Source organism: Protopterus annectens, chromosome 4.part1 (assembly GCF_019279795.1).
Source record: "Protopterus annectens isolate FY-2018-M chromosome 4.part1, PAN1.0, whole genome shotgun sequence".
NCBI classification, from domain to species: Eukaryota; Metazoa; Chordata; order Ceratodontiformes; family Protopteridae; genus Protopterus; species Protopterus annectens.
In genome coordinates this window covers 625,704,372-625,720,785 of record NC_056734.1, presented here as the reverse complement: position 1 = coordinate 625,720,785, position 16,414 = coordinate 625,704,372, and the positions used below count along the sequence as shown (strand labels likewise).

The 16,414-nt window shown below is 46.3% G+C and overlaps 1 protein-coding gene across 1 annotated transcript in view; it reads left to right on the top strand.

Moving 5' to 3' along the window:
* Nucleotides 1-16,414, top strand: part of PSMD2 (proteasome 26S subunit ubiquitin receptor, non-ATPase 2) — a 1,781,804-nt gene that overhangs the window by 1,530,241 nt on the left and 235,149 nt on the right. Inside the window, exon 19 of the mRNA XM_044070442.1 lies at nt 11,017-11,143. Coding sequence (XP_043926377.1) covers nt 11,017-11,143 — 127 coding nt within the window. The remainder of the gene's footprint in view (nt 1-11,016; nt 11,144-16,414) is intronic.

The following is a 16,414-nucleotide window of genomic DNA, read 5'->3' as shown; positions in this document are numbered from 1 at the left end:
AAAATAATGGCAACAAAGACCCAACTCCCTGCAAGAAAAATTCTGCAGGCCTTGGGCTTCATGGCATCTTGCATACTACTAATGCCATTTGCAAAACTGCATATGAGGAAATTACAGTGGTACCTGAAAAGCGTATGGACTCAACACAGCCACAGCTTGGAAACAATGATACTTCTCATTCCCTGCCTTCAACAGGAGTTTCTATGGTGGTCACAGGCATGTCACCTCATCAAGGATCAGCCTTTCGTCTTACCCCCAGCCAGGCAAACTATGACAACAGATGCATCGGACTATGCCTGGGGGGCACACATGGCAGGACAGTGCGTTCAAGGCATATGAACTGCAGATCAAAGGAAACTGCACATCAATCAAAAATAAATGCTAGCTGTACAGAATGCTCTCCAGGACAGCTTATAATAAGGACAGACAACACTACAGTAATGTGGTACATAAACAAGCAAGGGGGTACACACTCCTACCCTCTATGCAGGCAAGCAATGACCTTGTGGAACACAGCACTGGCTTACAAAGTTCAATTACAAGCTCAATTCCTGCCAGGAAAAAAGAACACATTGGCAGACGACCTAAGCAGGAACATCATGGATCCCCACGAGTGGAAACTGGATCCACAAGTATTTGCAATGATAACTCAAAAATGGGGGTGCCCAGACATAGACCTGTTTGCCAACCCCCAAAACTATCAGATATCAAAATTTTGCACAAGGACATTTCACCATCAAGCTTGGAAAGTGGACGCACTCTCATTCAGTTGGAAAATGCTGACAGTATATGCCTTTCCTCCATTGCCCTTTCTCACAAAGGTGCTGCTGAAAGTCAGGATGGAGAGACCACGAATGATACTCATTGCCCCAGACTGGCCACGCCAGCACTGGTACCCACTACTAAGGAACATGGCCCAGAGCCCACCATGGATTTTACCACAAATTCCTCATCTGCTCACACAGCAAGACGGTCAGATTCTACACAGCCAGCTCAAAACCTTAAATTTGGCTGCATGGCACATCACCTAAGCAACCAGCCAGCTCCTCTTTCACAAGCTGTTATGGATGTCATTCTGGAGGCCAGGAGGCCCAGCACCAGAAAAACCTACTCAGACAAATGGAAAAGATTTTGCGCCTGGAACCAAGCTAAAGGCCAAAATACCCTTGAGCCGGACATACTTCAGATTCTACAATATTTAACTGAGATGTTACACAAAGGACTTTCTTTCTCATCTATTAAAATCCACGCCTCAGCTATTTCAGCCCACTACAACAAGGATCCTCCCTTATTTTCACATCCACTTCTAAGGCAGTACCTCAGAGGGGCCAAAAACATTAGGCCTCCCAGGAGAGAACCAACGCCAACTTGCGACTTCAATTTTGTTCTGGAAAAACTTACGCTGCCACCTTTTGAGCCAGCTTTCTCAGCTGATTTAAAGTTTGTCATGGAAGACTGCCCTGCTGCTAGCAATTACTTCAGCCAGAAGAGTCTCAGAGCTACAGGCACTAATGGCAGTAGAGCCTTTCCTCATTTTTCATCAAGACAGAGTTTCTCTACGAACTAACCCCTCCTTTATGCCAAAGGTGGTATCCAGTGTGGCTCAAAATCAAACCATCCATTTACCCACCTTCTTCCCAAATCCACAGAACAAAGGAGAAAGACTCCTGCACTCCTTGGACATTCACAGACAACTACGTTACTACTTGGATAAAACTAAGGTTTTCAGAAAATCTGACCAGCTTTTTGTATCCTATGCTAGAGCATCACAAGGAAAGGCTATCTCAAAACAGACCATTTCCAAATGGATAGGACATTGCATACGTTTTTGCTACACCCATCATGGAAAACCAGTTCCTGCTAGCATTAGGCTCCACTCCACCAGGGCAGCAGCTACATCTACAGCCTTCCTCAGGGGGGTGCCAACCAAGGATATTCTGGAAGCTGCAACTTGAAGTTCAGTACACACCTTCACCAAACACTATCACTTACCACTTTACTCTAAGACCAGAGCTGGCTTCGCCACTGCAGTTTTGCAGGGCCTTCTAGCCTCCTCTAACCCTGTTTGACTCCACCTCCCATCCTTAGCTTTGGGATTCAACCCAAGGTGTGATGACTGCAGCAGGGTAACACGATGAACATAGTACAGTTTTGTACCTACCATAAATGTAGATGTTAGAGTGTATACCCTGCTGCAGTCCAGGTTACCCTCCCTCCTTCCCCTCTGACCTAACTGAAACCTTTCAATACCTTAAAATCTGATACAACCTTTGTGGTGTATTTGCTTATAGCTGGAGCGATGTTTTGTTTGTACTAAACTTTTATTATTGGTACTATTTACTGACCACCTTTTGGGGGGGCACCTGACATCTGGGGCAAGAAAAACTGAAGAAAATGGCGTTGGATTCTTCTTATATACCCCTGGCGCACTGACGTCTGGGAAGAAGCGATAGCAACCAACGCCGGACCAAGACTTTGGAGTTCAGGCCGACTGCGGGACTGCCTGATGACAGGATAACCCAAGTGTGATGACTGCAGCAGAGTATACACTCGAACATCTACATTTATGGTAGGTACAAAACTGTACTTTTTATGGTGTTGAGTTGCCGGCCCGGCGTCCAACCTTCCACAGAAGGCACACACATGCGCACACACTCACACCTAGGGCCAATTTAGAGTGTCCAATCCACCTACAGCATGTCTTTGGGATGTTGGAGGAAACTGGAGCACCCAGAGGAAACCCACGCGACCACAGGGAGGACATGTAGACTCCACACACAAGGCACCCCAGCCGAGAATCGAACAGGAGCACCTCTTGCTGTGAGGCGGCAACGCTACCCGCTGCACCACCGTGGCCGCCCCGAGGCTAGTACCCCAGTTCGTTTTCATAAATTTTATTATGTCAGTTTTTGTTAGTAAAGGCCAGGAAATGTGATTTATGTATAATTTGAGTTTGAATATACCCTTAGGTTAAAGGTGATGGTGTTGCTAATGTGCTTTAAGTGTATAACAGTAGGTGAGGAGTAGAAGGATCAGAGGTTTTCCAATATGTTAGTGAAGATGTATCCATTCCTGATATGTTGTCCAAGATAGCTTTGGCTAGTTGGCTTTTCACAGGGTTCCAAAATTTTAACAGGCAACTACAGTAAACTCTCAGTTTACTGGCACCCATGGGGATTGGTAGATGCCAGATAACTGTAGATCTGAAGTAGGGAGTTCATTTGTCAGCAACCTGTGGGTCTTGGATCCGATATCGGATTCGAGCCAGCAACTTGTTTCAAGCTAATGGATCCGAGCTCCTAGCTCCTCCCCTCACCCATAATCCCCTGACAACCCTCCATGACCTCAGATCTAGTTTGCCGCACTTGTGGATAGCTGGATTCCTTTGAGCTCGACTAGTAATTGTCAGTTAAGTGTGTTTTTTCTGTCAACTTTCTTCTTTTTTCACAAAAATATAAAGTGTGCAAGTGTTAGGTTCCCTGTAGTGTAAAAATATTTTTCTTTTAATTAGTTTTTTCCCTCCCTTTGCTGGTCGTTAGTGAGTGTGTGTTGTGTTTTGGGGCCTGTGTGTTTGTGTAACACTACCTTTTCTTTTAAGTATGGCTGAGGCCCCAAAAGCCATTTTTTCTAAATGTACCGAGTGTGGCCATAAGCTCTCCCCGGCTGATGGCCACACTCTATGCGTTCGGTGCTTTGGCGTTGAACACCTCACTTCAGGCTGTACCTTTTGTGCAGCGTTCAAGCCCAGGGCACTGAAAGAGCAGAGGTCGAAGCTGGTCTTGGTGGGACTTTTACCCCCGGACTCTGCTCCGGCCTCCGCTGCTCCCGTGGCTCTACCACAGGCTGTGGTTGCTGCCATTCCTGCCCCCCTTCCTTCGGCCGGGACTCAAACTCCCGCTAAAGCACCAGAGGACAGGGAGGCCAGGAGGGAGAAACAGAGGGAGAAGCACCACAAGCGGCGGGCTGAGGCCTCCTCTTCGGCCCCGCCAGCTAAGCGGGCTTCTCCCTCCACTGCTTCTAGGTCTCCTCCTCCTCGGCTCCGATCCCCTTGTTTCTCCCCAGGGCCCGAGGAGGAGGAGGCCCGATCTCCATCGAGGTGGCATTCCAGGCCTGCCTCGGTGACCTCTTCGAGATTGACTTACAGTATGTCCGATGCAGACTTGGACCGGATGATGCGAAGGTTCATCCAAGCCCAGCTGCAGATGGGAGTGCTCTTGCCTCCCCCCCCCCCCTTCGGGGGGGAGCTCGACACCTTTTTTCCATCCTATTGCTCTTTCTCCGACCCGCTATCCGGGCTCAGAGCGTTCGGAGCCGAGCAGCGTTGGAGCCGGGGGTGAGTCGGCGCAGACAGTACTTGGTACTTCGGATCCGACCCTGCCCTCGAGCCTGTCGGATCCGACCTCTCGGAGCCGTGGCCCGAGCTTCGGATCCGAGGGGTTAGTGTGCCTTTGGCTCCGTCCAGGCCAGAGCGCACTGGTCCTTCGGATCCGATGGTCTCGGCGCCGGTTCCGGTCCCTTCATCGGATCCGAGTGGGAGCCAACTCTCGGAGCCCAGAGAGAGTGGTTCCCCCTCGGCTTTCGATGTAGTGGAGAGAGGGCTCTGTTGAGAGCATCCGGACCCCCGGCCCATGTCTCGGCTCCACCCTGCACTCCCTGTCTGCTGGGCCAGGCTTCCATCACCCGGCCAAAGGGACAGCCTGCTTCAATGTCCCAGATGGTTCCATTGGAACAGGATGTTGCTGGCGAGGCCTCCTCGGACAGCCCCCCCGAGGAAGTGCCCCGCAAGCATAAGTGCAAGAGGAGGCACGTGGACTCCCCTGAGTCCTTAACTGAGGACACGGACTTGGATGAAGGGGAAGGCTCCCCAAGATCACCCCCTGAGGATGTCTCCTTTGGAGACATCATGGAGATGCTGAGGATCAGAGGTGGGTGGTCTGCCCCCAAGTCTTCCTCCGATGAGTCCGTGTTTCTGGAGGCATTCGAAGTAGGCCCATCTACCTCTTGGGTGTCCCCTCCGGCTGACCCCTTGGTGGACCTTATTACCACCAGGGCGTGAAAGGATCCGGACACCGTGGAGCCAATACCCAAACGCCCGGACAGAATACTAAGTCCCCCCTCAGACTGGTCGCACTGGAGCAAGGGTCCCCCCGTAGATGCCATGTTGACGGCGGCAGCCACGAAGAGGGAACTAGCTCAGGAGAGCCCCTCAGTCCATCCACCAAGCAAGGAGTCCCGCTCGATGGACCGCTTAGGGAAGCGAGTTTTTAGTTCACCGACCTTCTCGGTAAGGTCTCTGAACTATATGGCACATGTCATCAGGATGCAGCGGGATCTTATCAAAGAATACGCTGTCTCCCCCCCTGAGTCCATGTCGGCGGAGGACAAACAATTGTACTCCACCCGAACGGACACTCTGAGATCAATTTCAAATACCTCTATGCGGCTGTTGTCCCACGCCACCGAGGGAGCCGCTAGTGCTAGCGGAGCAGGCCTAGTCATGAGACGTCAGGCCTGGCTCCATCATTGTGACTTTGCGGAGCCCTTTAAAGTGTCTTTTGCGAACGCCCCTTTCGATGGTTCTGCCCTGTTTGGCAAAACGGTTCACGAGACACTTGTCCAGAGCAAGAAGGACGGGAAGACGTCTACCGTCGGAGTCCGCTTCTCTGCTCCCCTGCGGTCCTTTTCGAAGAACCAAAAGGGTCAGAAGAAGATGTGGTTCCGGAAATCGCAACATTCCCAACCCGCTCCGGACAACCAGTCCTTCCGTGGCAGAGGAGGACAGGGAGGACGCCGCCCCAGGGGCAGAGGGGCTCCGAGAAACTTTGGGTCCAGAGAACCTTTCTCTGAACGGCCCACGCAGCAGCCCTGAAGGGTTGCCCGACTGCTCCACTCTGGAGGCAGTCGGGGGCGCTTCTCGGAGCACCTAGCAGCATGGGAGTCCATCACGACAGACCGCTGGGTGCTTCAAATTATATCCAGAGGGTACAAAATACCATTACTTCATGTCCCCAAATTCAAGAACCTCCCCGATGTACCACCCGATCAGAGGGAGGCCGCAGCCGCAGAAATTCAGCAGCTGCTAAGAAAAAGAGCCATCCAGCCCGTCCCCCAAGACTAGCTCGGATTAGGGTTCTACTCCAGGTTCTTTTTGGTGCCAAAAAAGACGGGGGACTTGAGACCGATTCTAGACCTTTCCCGCTCGAACCTGTCGGTAACCAAGGAAATATTCCGAATGGTCACTCTTCAATCTTTTCTCCCCCTTCTAAAGGAGAACGTTTGGATGTGCTCTATAGACCTCAAGGATGCGTACTACCACAATCTAATGGACAGACGATCCAGGAGGTTCCTCCGCTTCCAGCTGGGAGCCAGTCACTACCAGTTCAAGGTCCTTCCCTTTGGCCTCACCTCAGCCCCCAGGGTGTTCACCAAGGTATTAGCAGTGATCGCGGCCCACCTGAGACTCCAGGGAATACAGGTCTTTTCGTACCTGGACGACTGGCTCCTGACTCCCCAACAAGGCATCTACTTTGCTCAGCCAGAGATTTCTTTCTCCGCCTAGCCCCACAGTTAGGCATCACCATCAATGCCGACAAATCCCTTCTGGCCCCGGCACAAGCCATAGAATTCATAGGAGCCAGAATAGACACCAGAGAGCTACGAGTCTTCCTAACGTCTGAGAGACTTCGGAATTTGCAACTCCATGTGCGGGCTATCCTCCAATCAGAGACCCCACCAGCGGAATTGGTCCTGAGGGCACTGTGCTCCATGGCGGCAGCGATAACGCTCCTTCCATGCGCCCGTCTGAACATGCGGATACTGCAATGGACCCTTCTAGTGCAATGGTCCTTTCTGTCCTTTCCTCTTCACCACCCCATTGCTATAAGCAAGGCTTGCAGGATGGCTCTATTATGGTGGCTCCATGCTTCGGACCTCCATACGGGCCGACCCTTCTGCACCTCTCCCCACGGTGACCACGGATGCCTCCCACCTCGGGTGGGGGGGGCATTATTCAGGCAGGACGGTCCAAGGCACGTGGAACGATACAGAGCCCTCCCTGCATATCAACGTTCTGGAGATGAGAGTGGTGCTGTACGCGTTGCAAGCACTTCAGAATCTCCTCCCCATAGGAACGATTGCAATTCAGTCGGACAACATGTCGGTTGTCTGGTACATCAACAAACAGGGGAGAACCAGATCTTGCCCTCTATGCCGCGAAGCCATGAGAGTGTGGGAATGGGCGATCTCCACCAACTGCTTTCTGATTGCAACACACATTCCGGGGCAGACCAACATCCTAGCGGACAAACTCAGTCGCACCCTTCTTACCCCGTATGAGTGTTCTCTCAACCCACTAGTAGCGAAGCAGATATTCGCAATATGGGGGCAACCCTGCTGCGATCTTTTTGCCTCTCCCTCAAACACCAAATGCGGCAATTTCTTTGCTCTGATTCCCCCTCCAGGGGAAACTCCAAGGGACGCTCTGGTGCATGCTTGGCCACCCGGTCTACTTTATGCCTATCCTCCTCTACCCCTGATGCTGCAACTCTTACAGAAAGCCTCGCGGTTGAGGAGCAGGATGATCCTCATTGCCCCATTCTGGCCTCGGCAAATTTGGTTCCCTTACCTGTGGTCTCACCTAGTGAATCCTCCTTGGATTCTGGATCCCAGTCCGGATCTAATCTCCCGTCGTCGGACTTACCGACCCCAAATCTGGACAATCTGAAGCTGACAGCTTGGTTGCTCCAGTTCCACTCCTAGTTATGACTCCCGGTATCTCTTCACCAGTCAAAGCCATCCTTGTGGCAGCGCATAAGCCCTCCACCAGGAAAGTGTACCGCAGTAAATGGAAACGTTTCTCCATCTTGGGCGGAGCATCATAATCTAGATCCCTTTACGGCTCCTCTTCCATCCATATTAGACTTCCTAACCAAACTTTTTCAGGAAAGCGCTAGTTGCTCAACTGTCAAAGTGCAATTGGCGGCCATCTCACATTACCATGTGGGTCATGATACAGGGCCTTTGATGTCAGCTAAATTGTGTAAAACCTTTCTCAAGGGCACCTTTTTGCTTAGACCCCCTATAAAAGAAGCCGTACCACCGTGGGATCTTTCACTAGTTCTTCAAGCCTTGACTGCTCCACCTCCTGAACCCACTGCTTCAGTAGATCTCAAATTCTTGTCCTGGAAAACAGCATTCCTTGTAGCCATCACTTCTGCAAAAAGAGTTTCGGAGCTTCAAGCTCTTTCTGTGAAGCCTCCTTATTTGATCTTTCACCCGGACAGAGTGTACCTCAGGATCAATCTCTCTTTTCTTCCCAAAATAGCATCAGAAGCCAATATAAACCAATCCATAAATTTAACGGTTGTCTTCCCTAAATATCAGAATAAAGGAGAGTACAAGCTGCACTCATTAGATGTTCATTGGCAGCTACACTTTTATACTCATAGAACAGCTGGTCATAGACAATCCGACCAGCTGTTCGTTTCCTTTGCCAAATTTAATTTGGGGAAAGCAATATCAAAATTAACTCTATCACGCTGGATTTCTCAATGTATCCTATTAGCGTACCAAGCCTCTGGGAGACCCGCACCTGAAGGAGTTCGTGCACGTTCCACTCGTTCCATCTCTACTTCTGCGGCCTTCAAGTCTAGAGTCCCATTGGATGATATTTGTTCGGCAGCCACTTGGGCCTCATCTCATACCTTTATTAGCCACTACAAACTGGACGTGATTTCTAGAGGGAGAGCATCCTTTGGCTCTGCGGTGCTTCGCAATATCCTTCCATGATGGCCACCCAAGGTTCAGGTAGCTGGGGACTGTGTCCCACAGGTTGCTGACAAATGAACTCCCTACTTCAGATTAAGAAGTTATGTACTCACCATAACGTTCCATCTGAGTAGGTAGCTTCATTTGTCTGCAACCATCCCCCCTCCTTCCCCCTGGCCTTCTTCAGATCTATCTTAGTTGGATACCCGTTTTGGGTATATATTGAGGGGCAAACTCGATCTGAGGTCATTTAGGGTTGGCAGGGGATTATGGGTGAGGGGAGGAGCTAGGAGCTCGGATCCATTAGCTTGAAACAAGTTGCCGGCTCGGATCCGATATTGGATCCAAGGCCCACAGGTTGCAGACAAATGAAGCTACCTACTCAGATGGAACGTTATGGTGAGTACACAACTTCTTATTTCTGGTTGCTAAAATAGGCCTAATACTGTACTCTATACTGTTTGTTTGGTTTGACTTGTTCATAGGTTGGGGAGAAAGGAAATGTATTCCAGTCTTCCTTTTTAAAACTCTAAAAGTTTAAAAATGTAAGGTGTGTTTCTGCGGGGAGTGGGACATAAAGTGCAACACAAGAAAATTGTACTGTATTTTTTTTTTTTGTTTTTTTTTTTTCTGGTTGCTTGAGTTCTGGTTAACTGAGAGTTTACTGTATGTGGATATAGTTATTTGATGTTGAGCCATTGCAGACTCATTGCTTGACTAATGAAAAGCTCCCATAAAGATTATATTTTCAATTATTTATTTTACATCAGTTTAGTCAATTCCTATGATAAGAGTCAGAAATTGCGCTTTGAAATTAATGTAGTTTATTGTTTGGATCATGTTCTTCCTTTCAAAGGTCCATTTCATGAAATTAGGTAGCAAAGATTGTGAAAGCAACAACCCTAGGTAAAGTGGAGTGAAGCCTGTTCCACACTTACTTTGTAGGGATTTCACCCCTTGCACTCCATTACTTAATATGTTTATGAGGTTGCACAAAACTGTAACAGATTGACTGTGTTGACAAAACATTTTCAGGACCTGGAAAATTGTGAAGTTAGAATTTGAAATACATTTGATGCTGACACTGTATGAACTTTGTTTAGATTTATCTGTCAGAAACTTTTGTTTGTATTTAGCACTGAAATTAATTTAATGTGCATCATTATGGAGACCTCTTACTAACCTGTTTGAAGTGGGTAATACTCGTACTTTTTCTATACAGATGTTTCTTATCAATAGAAACATGAATCTTGCCTTGCTTTGCAACAGCCACCGTAATGTTCACCCATTATTTTTGCTGTAATTGCTTTTTATAACCTAGCGTTCCACTCTAATTTTTATTCAGTCCTTCTCTTGACAGTTGCTAGTACTTGCATGCCTGTACTACTGGAGTAAGATTAGAATTTATTTTTATGTAATAATTTTATGTAAATATTAGCATAGTTGTGAGGAGCATAATTGCTTTAGCTCAGCACAGTATTTATAATGTCTTTGTGACTTGGTGGCTGTTATTAACATTCAGTGATTAATACTGCGGTGGTGGTGCTGCGGTAGTGTTGTCGCCTCACAGTTAGACGTTGCCTGTTCGATTCTCAGAGTGTCTTCTGTGTGGCGACATGCGTGAACGGGCGTTCCTTCGTTGAAGGTTGTGCGTTAGGCTCGGCAAGCCAGTATGTAAAACTCTACTGCCAATCATCAGCGGACCGGAGTTCCGCTGTGGCGACCCCTAACCGGGAAAAGCCGAAAGACACAAACAAATTAACATTCAGTGATTGCTTTATTAAGCCTAGCTTTTTGAAGTCCGGATTACCTAAAATGTTAAGGGCGAATTCTGCTGCATATAGCATTATTTTGTGTAAGGATCCTGTAACCATGATTAAGTGCACATTTCTGTGTGATCCTAACACTTCCAGTGCATTAGTAAAAAGATATTTAATGTTTGTTTAGTGAGTGGCTGTTATTACACATGTTGAGGCAGGTAGTACATTCTGTGTAATATTTATTAATTTATTGCTTACTGGGGAGGAGTCCTGGAATTTGAAGGCATGTTGGCTTTTGTTGTCAGTTTTTCATCTTGCATGCTTGTTGCAGTCTGTTCAGTGTTAATGTCAAATAACTGATGTAGTACCTTATCAGAAAATGTGCATCTGTGCACCCTAGAACCTTCAGCCCAGATCAATGTATTATTGTGTACTTCTTTTAGTGTTAAATATTTTAATACCTGTTAATGAACCTGTTTATTTTTCACAGGGTTTGACTCATCTTGGAAAAGGTACACTGACACTATGTCCATACCATAGCGACCGGCAGTTAATGAGCCAGGTAGCTGTAGCAGGCCTGCTGACTGTTTTGGTATCATTCCTGGATGTGAAAAATAGTAAGTTGTCCTTTGCATATGAATGTCAGTAGTCATTATTGTCTGATTTTTGCTAAAGTTAAATATTAAGTAAATATGAATGAAAATTAACCTCCCCTTGATTTTAAGGTTTGATCATTAGCATTGAGTGATGTGAGATGTGTTTTGATCGGGCTTGCGGCATTTTACTGCCATTGTATCCTGCTTACTTTAAAGATAATGAAACCAAGTTACAGAATTATACTTCATCTAACAGCACAAACATCCAAAGAAGCCTCCAAAGTATTGATCTGATCAGTGTTTTATGTGTGTGCTTTGTAGGGTAGGGCAAATGCTACTTGAGTCCTCAATTGTTATACTCACTGTGTGGACACATCCCAATACTGTAGGATCTCCATATGACATAATTTAATTGGATGCAAAGCCCAATTTGGAGCGCAGAAGGATTCCCCTCTACATTAAAGAACATTTTGGATTTCATTTACCCCAGTGTATTACACAGTCATTGTAAGATACTGCTTTTGCATGTAATTAATGATGTGTGGATTCATGACAGTCATTAAGTGGTATGTTCTGTATGCTTCAGCTCAGTACGTTAGTGTGACAAAATGCTTTGTACGCATCCTGGTTTGTGTGAGTGTTATTGGCCCAAGCTATTTGTTTTCTAACCAAGTTGGTGTATCTACTGGATGCAGCCCCAGACTTCATTTTTTTTCTTGTTTGACCCTGTTAACTTTATTATCTTGTTTAAAACTTAGGTTATTAGATATAGTATTAATGACCCTCATTGGTGTGTCTGTGACTGGTGTTTGTCCTGTTTTCCTGTATAGTTTAAATTTTTTTTTGTATTTTCTTCAAAGCTCTTGCACCCAGTATGGTGCTTGCCCTGTGACATCTTGTCATAACTTCATTAACAAAAATTAGTGCTTCTGGCTCCTGAACCAAACTTTTTTTTTTTTTTGCTCTTTTGCATAGTTTGGGTCTTTGTTTTGATGTTCATAATGGAAAGATTGTTGTGTTTGATTCCTGAATCACTAAAGCCATTATAACTAATGTGAATTTAAGATAATGAGCTAAGAACCACATACCAGTCTCTCTCCTGTTTGAAAGATAAAAATGACATGAAATACTGTCAGAAGTTGTGGAATTGCACCTTGGCCATCTGTAGGTAATGAACTAGGAAGCTTGTTGCCTAACCAGCTACCCAGAAAATGGTGGTAGTTGAATTTCCCCAACCCAGGACTTGAAGAGAATGCCCATTGTACATCCGCAAGTCTTTGCCAAAGCTTTGTCAAAAGAAAAGAAATCAAGGCAGACAATAGTTGCACCCTCCTTGGAGGTAAATTTATTCATGAGTGCCTGCTGGTAGACATGTGTTGGTCCAAATTCCTATCTTAGAAGGGCTCAAGTTTGTGCGTGTGTGTATTTTGGGAGGTTTTGTGCCTACGTCCAGAGGGGTTGTACCACCAACTTCCAAATTGTAGGGCACAAGTGTGTGTGCAGGCATCTCCCATTCCAGGGTTGATGTATCTGGAGCACACTAGAGACCAGCTTAATCCTGGAGAAAGCTTCCTCAAGTTGCCAACTACAGCATAAAGGTGACATTTATTGCTAAGGACTCTTCTTCTCAGGCCTCCCTTAAAGCTAATGAGCTGTGTGGCCCAGAATGAGGATGGACCACTGTATTTTCCCTCACCATGGTTCTCTGTTTAGGCTTAGACTTCAGAAAGCTGTTTTACAGGTCTAACTATTCCTGTCCTCTTGATTGATAGGATCGTCTGGTGTGGGGGGGGGGGGGGTTGTATCCTGAGACCAACACTAGGCTCAGTGTATATATCTCAAAGTTTCTACACTGGCATTAGCAAACGCATGCCTGAGCATTGATCCTGTGTTGCCTGACATCTAGGTTCCACTTGTCACACTCATTATGCTGTGTGTTTTTTCACTACACACTTACTAGGGAGCTAGGGAGGGAATAAGGTTCCCTTCCTGTGTTCTTCCTGTGAGGATTATGAGAACCAAAACACTTAAGGCATCAAGGCCTCCACTGGATGCCTCCCTCTTTTGGAGGAATCTTCAGGGTGATGTAGTCCACCATAGATTTTTCAGCTATAACCTCTTAAACAAGTGACTAGGATAGAAGGAAGAGCAGCTTTGTCACTGCTGTAGAATAATTCCTAGCTGATCTCCCCAGTCTAAGGCATCAACCAGTGCACAACTTGAGAGACCTGCCCCCCCCCCCAAAAAAAAGGTGTTTTTGTTTGTTAGTCCCTTCTCGTGACTTCCCCTAAACAGAAGTTCCAAATTGGAAACTTTTTTTGCTGCCATTTTCTGCATTGACATTGGATTGTTTTAGCCAATTATTTTTATTTGCACTGTGGATAAAAATTTTTCGACATCAGTGTCACTCCCTAAAAAATGGTAACAGGTGTGCCTGTAGAAGACCAACTCTGGTGCAGACCACCAATTTCAGTAGTCATTTTATTTTACGGATCTGTGACGTATTTTCCCACAAGCCCTGTGCTACTTTCAGCATAAAATGCTTAGAGGGCCCAAACCGTAAACAGTAGAAGGGAGCATCTGTGTTTGCTACTAAGAAAACATCTCCTACAAAAGAGAATGGGCACAGAAAAATGGAAAAGCCAAAGGTTAATTTTTAAAGATTTTGCTGGTAGAGACCTTGAAACTGTGGTGATCCTGTCAGTCTCCCTAAGGCTTAAGGATGCCATAGTAGGTGGGTTCTATCATAAACATTGCAGTCATCCAGGGTGCAGGAAGGTATGGAGGGCCTGTCAAGCTTGCCTCATTGACAAAATGACTTTGCTGGGATCAGCCTGACTACTACAAGTTCATTAAGGAGTACATCACTGACTGACTTGTACAGATAATCCAGCAGTTAGCCCAGCCTTCAACATCATGGGCTGTTGCTGTTGCTTGCAAAGCTAAATAGACTTCCTAATAATTGGGCAAGGGGAGTCTTAGAATTAATTAAAAGGGACACACTTCTACAATTTTGTCCAGTAGAGCAGTAAAATGTCAGATCTATGTAATGAAATTTCTAGGGGACATCTTTCCAACAAGTGCAGGATATGGCCCTAGAAGTCCAAATGAGGTCATAGGATCATAGGAGATTATTAGGCTATTGACTCTGAGGTCATTTTAAACCTAGCCATTTTATCCCAACATAAAGCTATTTCATCCCAATGTAGAACCATAGAAATGCTAGTGAATACCAAAGATTGCATTTAGTGATTGACTTCCCATGTCCAGGAGGGTTGTGAGCTCTATCCCCAGTAAGAATTTGATACCTCATCCACTCGTCCAGGTTCCTTTTGAAAAGTGTCGTAGAGGTGCCCTGTTTCACATGAATTGGTAGCCTGTTCCAAAGACACTGCAGTCAGTGGGAGATAAATCTGCCCCCTCCAGTATGTCCTGTGTAAGTTGCAAGCCATATTTAGGTCCCTGGAATGGGTAACCCTAGTCAGATATGCAGCAAGTTCATTAGGTTTGGGTCTTGGATTGCTCTGCAGGTGAGGCATAAGTCTCCCCTAAGAAGTCTGTGCGATATGGAGTGTAGTGACAGGGACTTTAGTCAGTCTGTGTAAGGCACATGCTGGAGCCCCTTGATTTTCTTTGTTAGAAACCTCTGAGGTATCTCTAATTGCTGAATGTGCTTAGTATGGTACATGCCAAATGGGACATTATACTCAATTGTGGGCCAGATAAGTGCCAAGTATAGGGGGTTAGAACTTCTTTTGCTCTTGAGATGATGCCTTTACGAATCAAGTGTGCTATGTAGAAAGCATTCCTTACTACACTAGACACATGGTGGTCGAAGTTAAGGTCTCAATCAACTTGTGATCCCAGGTCCCTTACCACTTCATGGGTACTTAGAGTATTGTTGTTGATTTGATAGTGAAAATGTTGATGCATTCCTTTGCATTCAGTTTGACACCGTGACTAATAAACCAGTCATTGGTCTGCATGAAACCCTCCTGGAGTATACTGACATCATTTGGGGATTCAGTGATTGCACCTTGTTTGCAGTCGTCAGCAAAGTTGGTCAGTCACAACCCCTTAGTTTTGACCTGAACTTCTGAGAAGTGTATACCAAACAGTAGGGGGCCCAGCACTGACCCCTGTGGCACCCCACTGGTAACAGGTCTGCTGGATGATGTGGAGTTCACCCACTTTGATAGTGTGTGTCCGGTTTGTGAGCCAGTTAGCAACCCATCTTCAAACAAAGGGGTTTACATTCAGTTTGCCGAGTTTATCGGTAATGCCTGAATGTGGGATTGTGTTGAAAGCCTTTGCCAGGTCGTGGTATGCTGTGTGCACAGACTTGCCCTTGTCAGTGGCCTTGGTCACATTTTCAAAGAAATCTACCATATTTAACAGGCAGGATCTGCAAAGCTGAATTGGGTGGGATTCAAAGTTTGGAGATCACCTGTGTCTTTATTTGAGGTCCATAATATGTTCCATGGTCTTGCAGATGAGGCTGGTCAGGCTTATGGATCTGTAATTCCCTGGGTCTGTTACTAGGCCACCTTTTGTGGAAGGGAATAACTGTTGCTGTTTCTATTCCACAGGAACAAAGCCTGTGGTTAGGCTATGAATGAAAATAGTACTTAGTGGTGATGCTAGTTCATGTCCTGTTTAGAAGACAGTCTGGGATGTCATATTGTCCCATAGAGGCTGTTTTTTGCCTTGGACAAACCTTTGAGGATCTGCTCTTCAGATATGTAAAGGGGGGGGGGGGTTGTGGGAAGGTTTGTTGTAAGTTAGGATGGGATAAAGGAGTGAAAATTTTCACCAGACTAATCCGCTAGCAGGTTTGCTATCTCTTTGGGGTCAGTGTATGTGATACTGTTGGCCACTGGTTCTGCGCATGCTTGGGTCCTACCCTTTAGATTGTATATGTAGCTGTAAAAGGCCTTATGGTTATCCTTGGCTGTACTTGCTTAGTATCTCTAAAAGAAACCCTTGGAGGATTTGACAAGTTGTCTTATTTGCCTGTTGAGACTGAGGAGAGTGCTTTTCCATTGTTGCCTTTGGTTTCTTGGACAGCAACTTTTTACGTTTATTGTAAAGTTTGTTGATGCTGGATGTCCAACATGGCAGCTTGCTTTTATTTTGGTGTCTGGCTTTGATTTTTTTTGGTACGGCTGAGTTTATACACTTATGCAAGTGATTGTACAGGGTTTTAGTGTAAACTTTGGCATAGTTACCACTTTCAGCTTGGTGTGGGGTTTGGAATACATTTATACCTTCACTTAGGAGGGTATAGTTTGC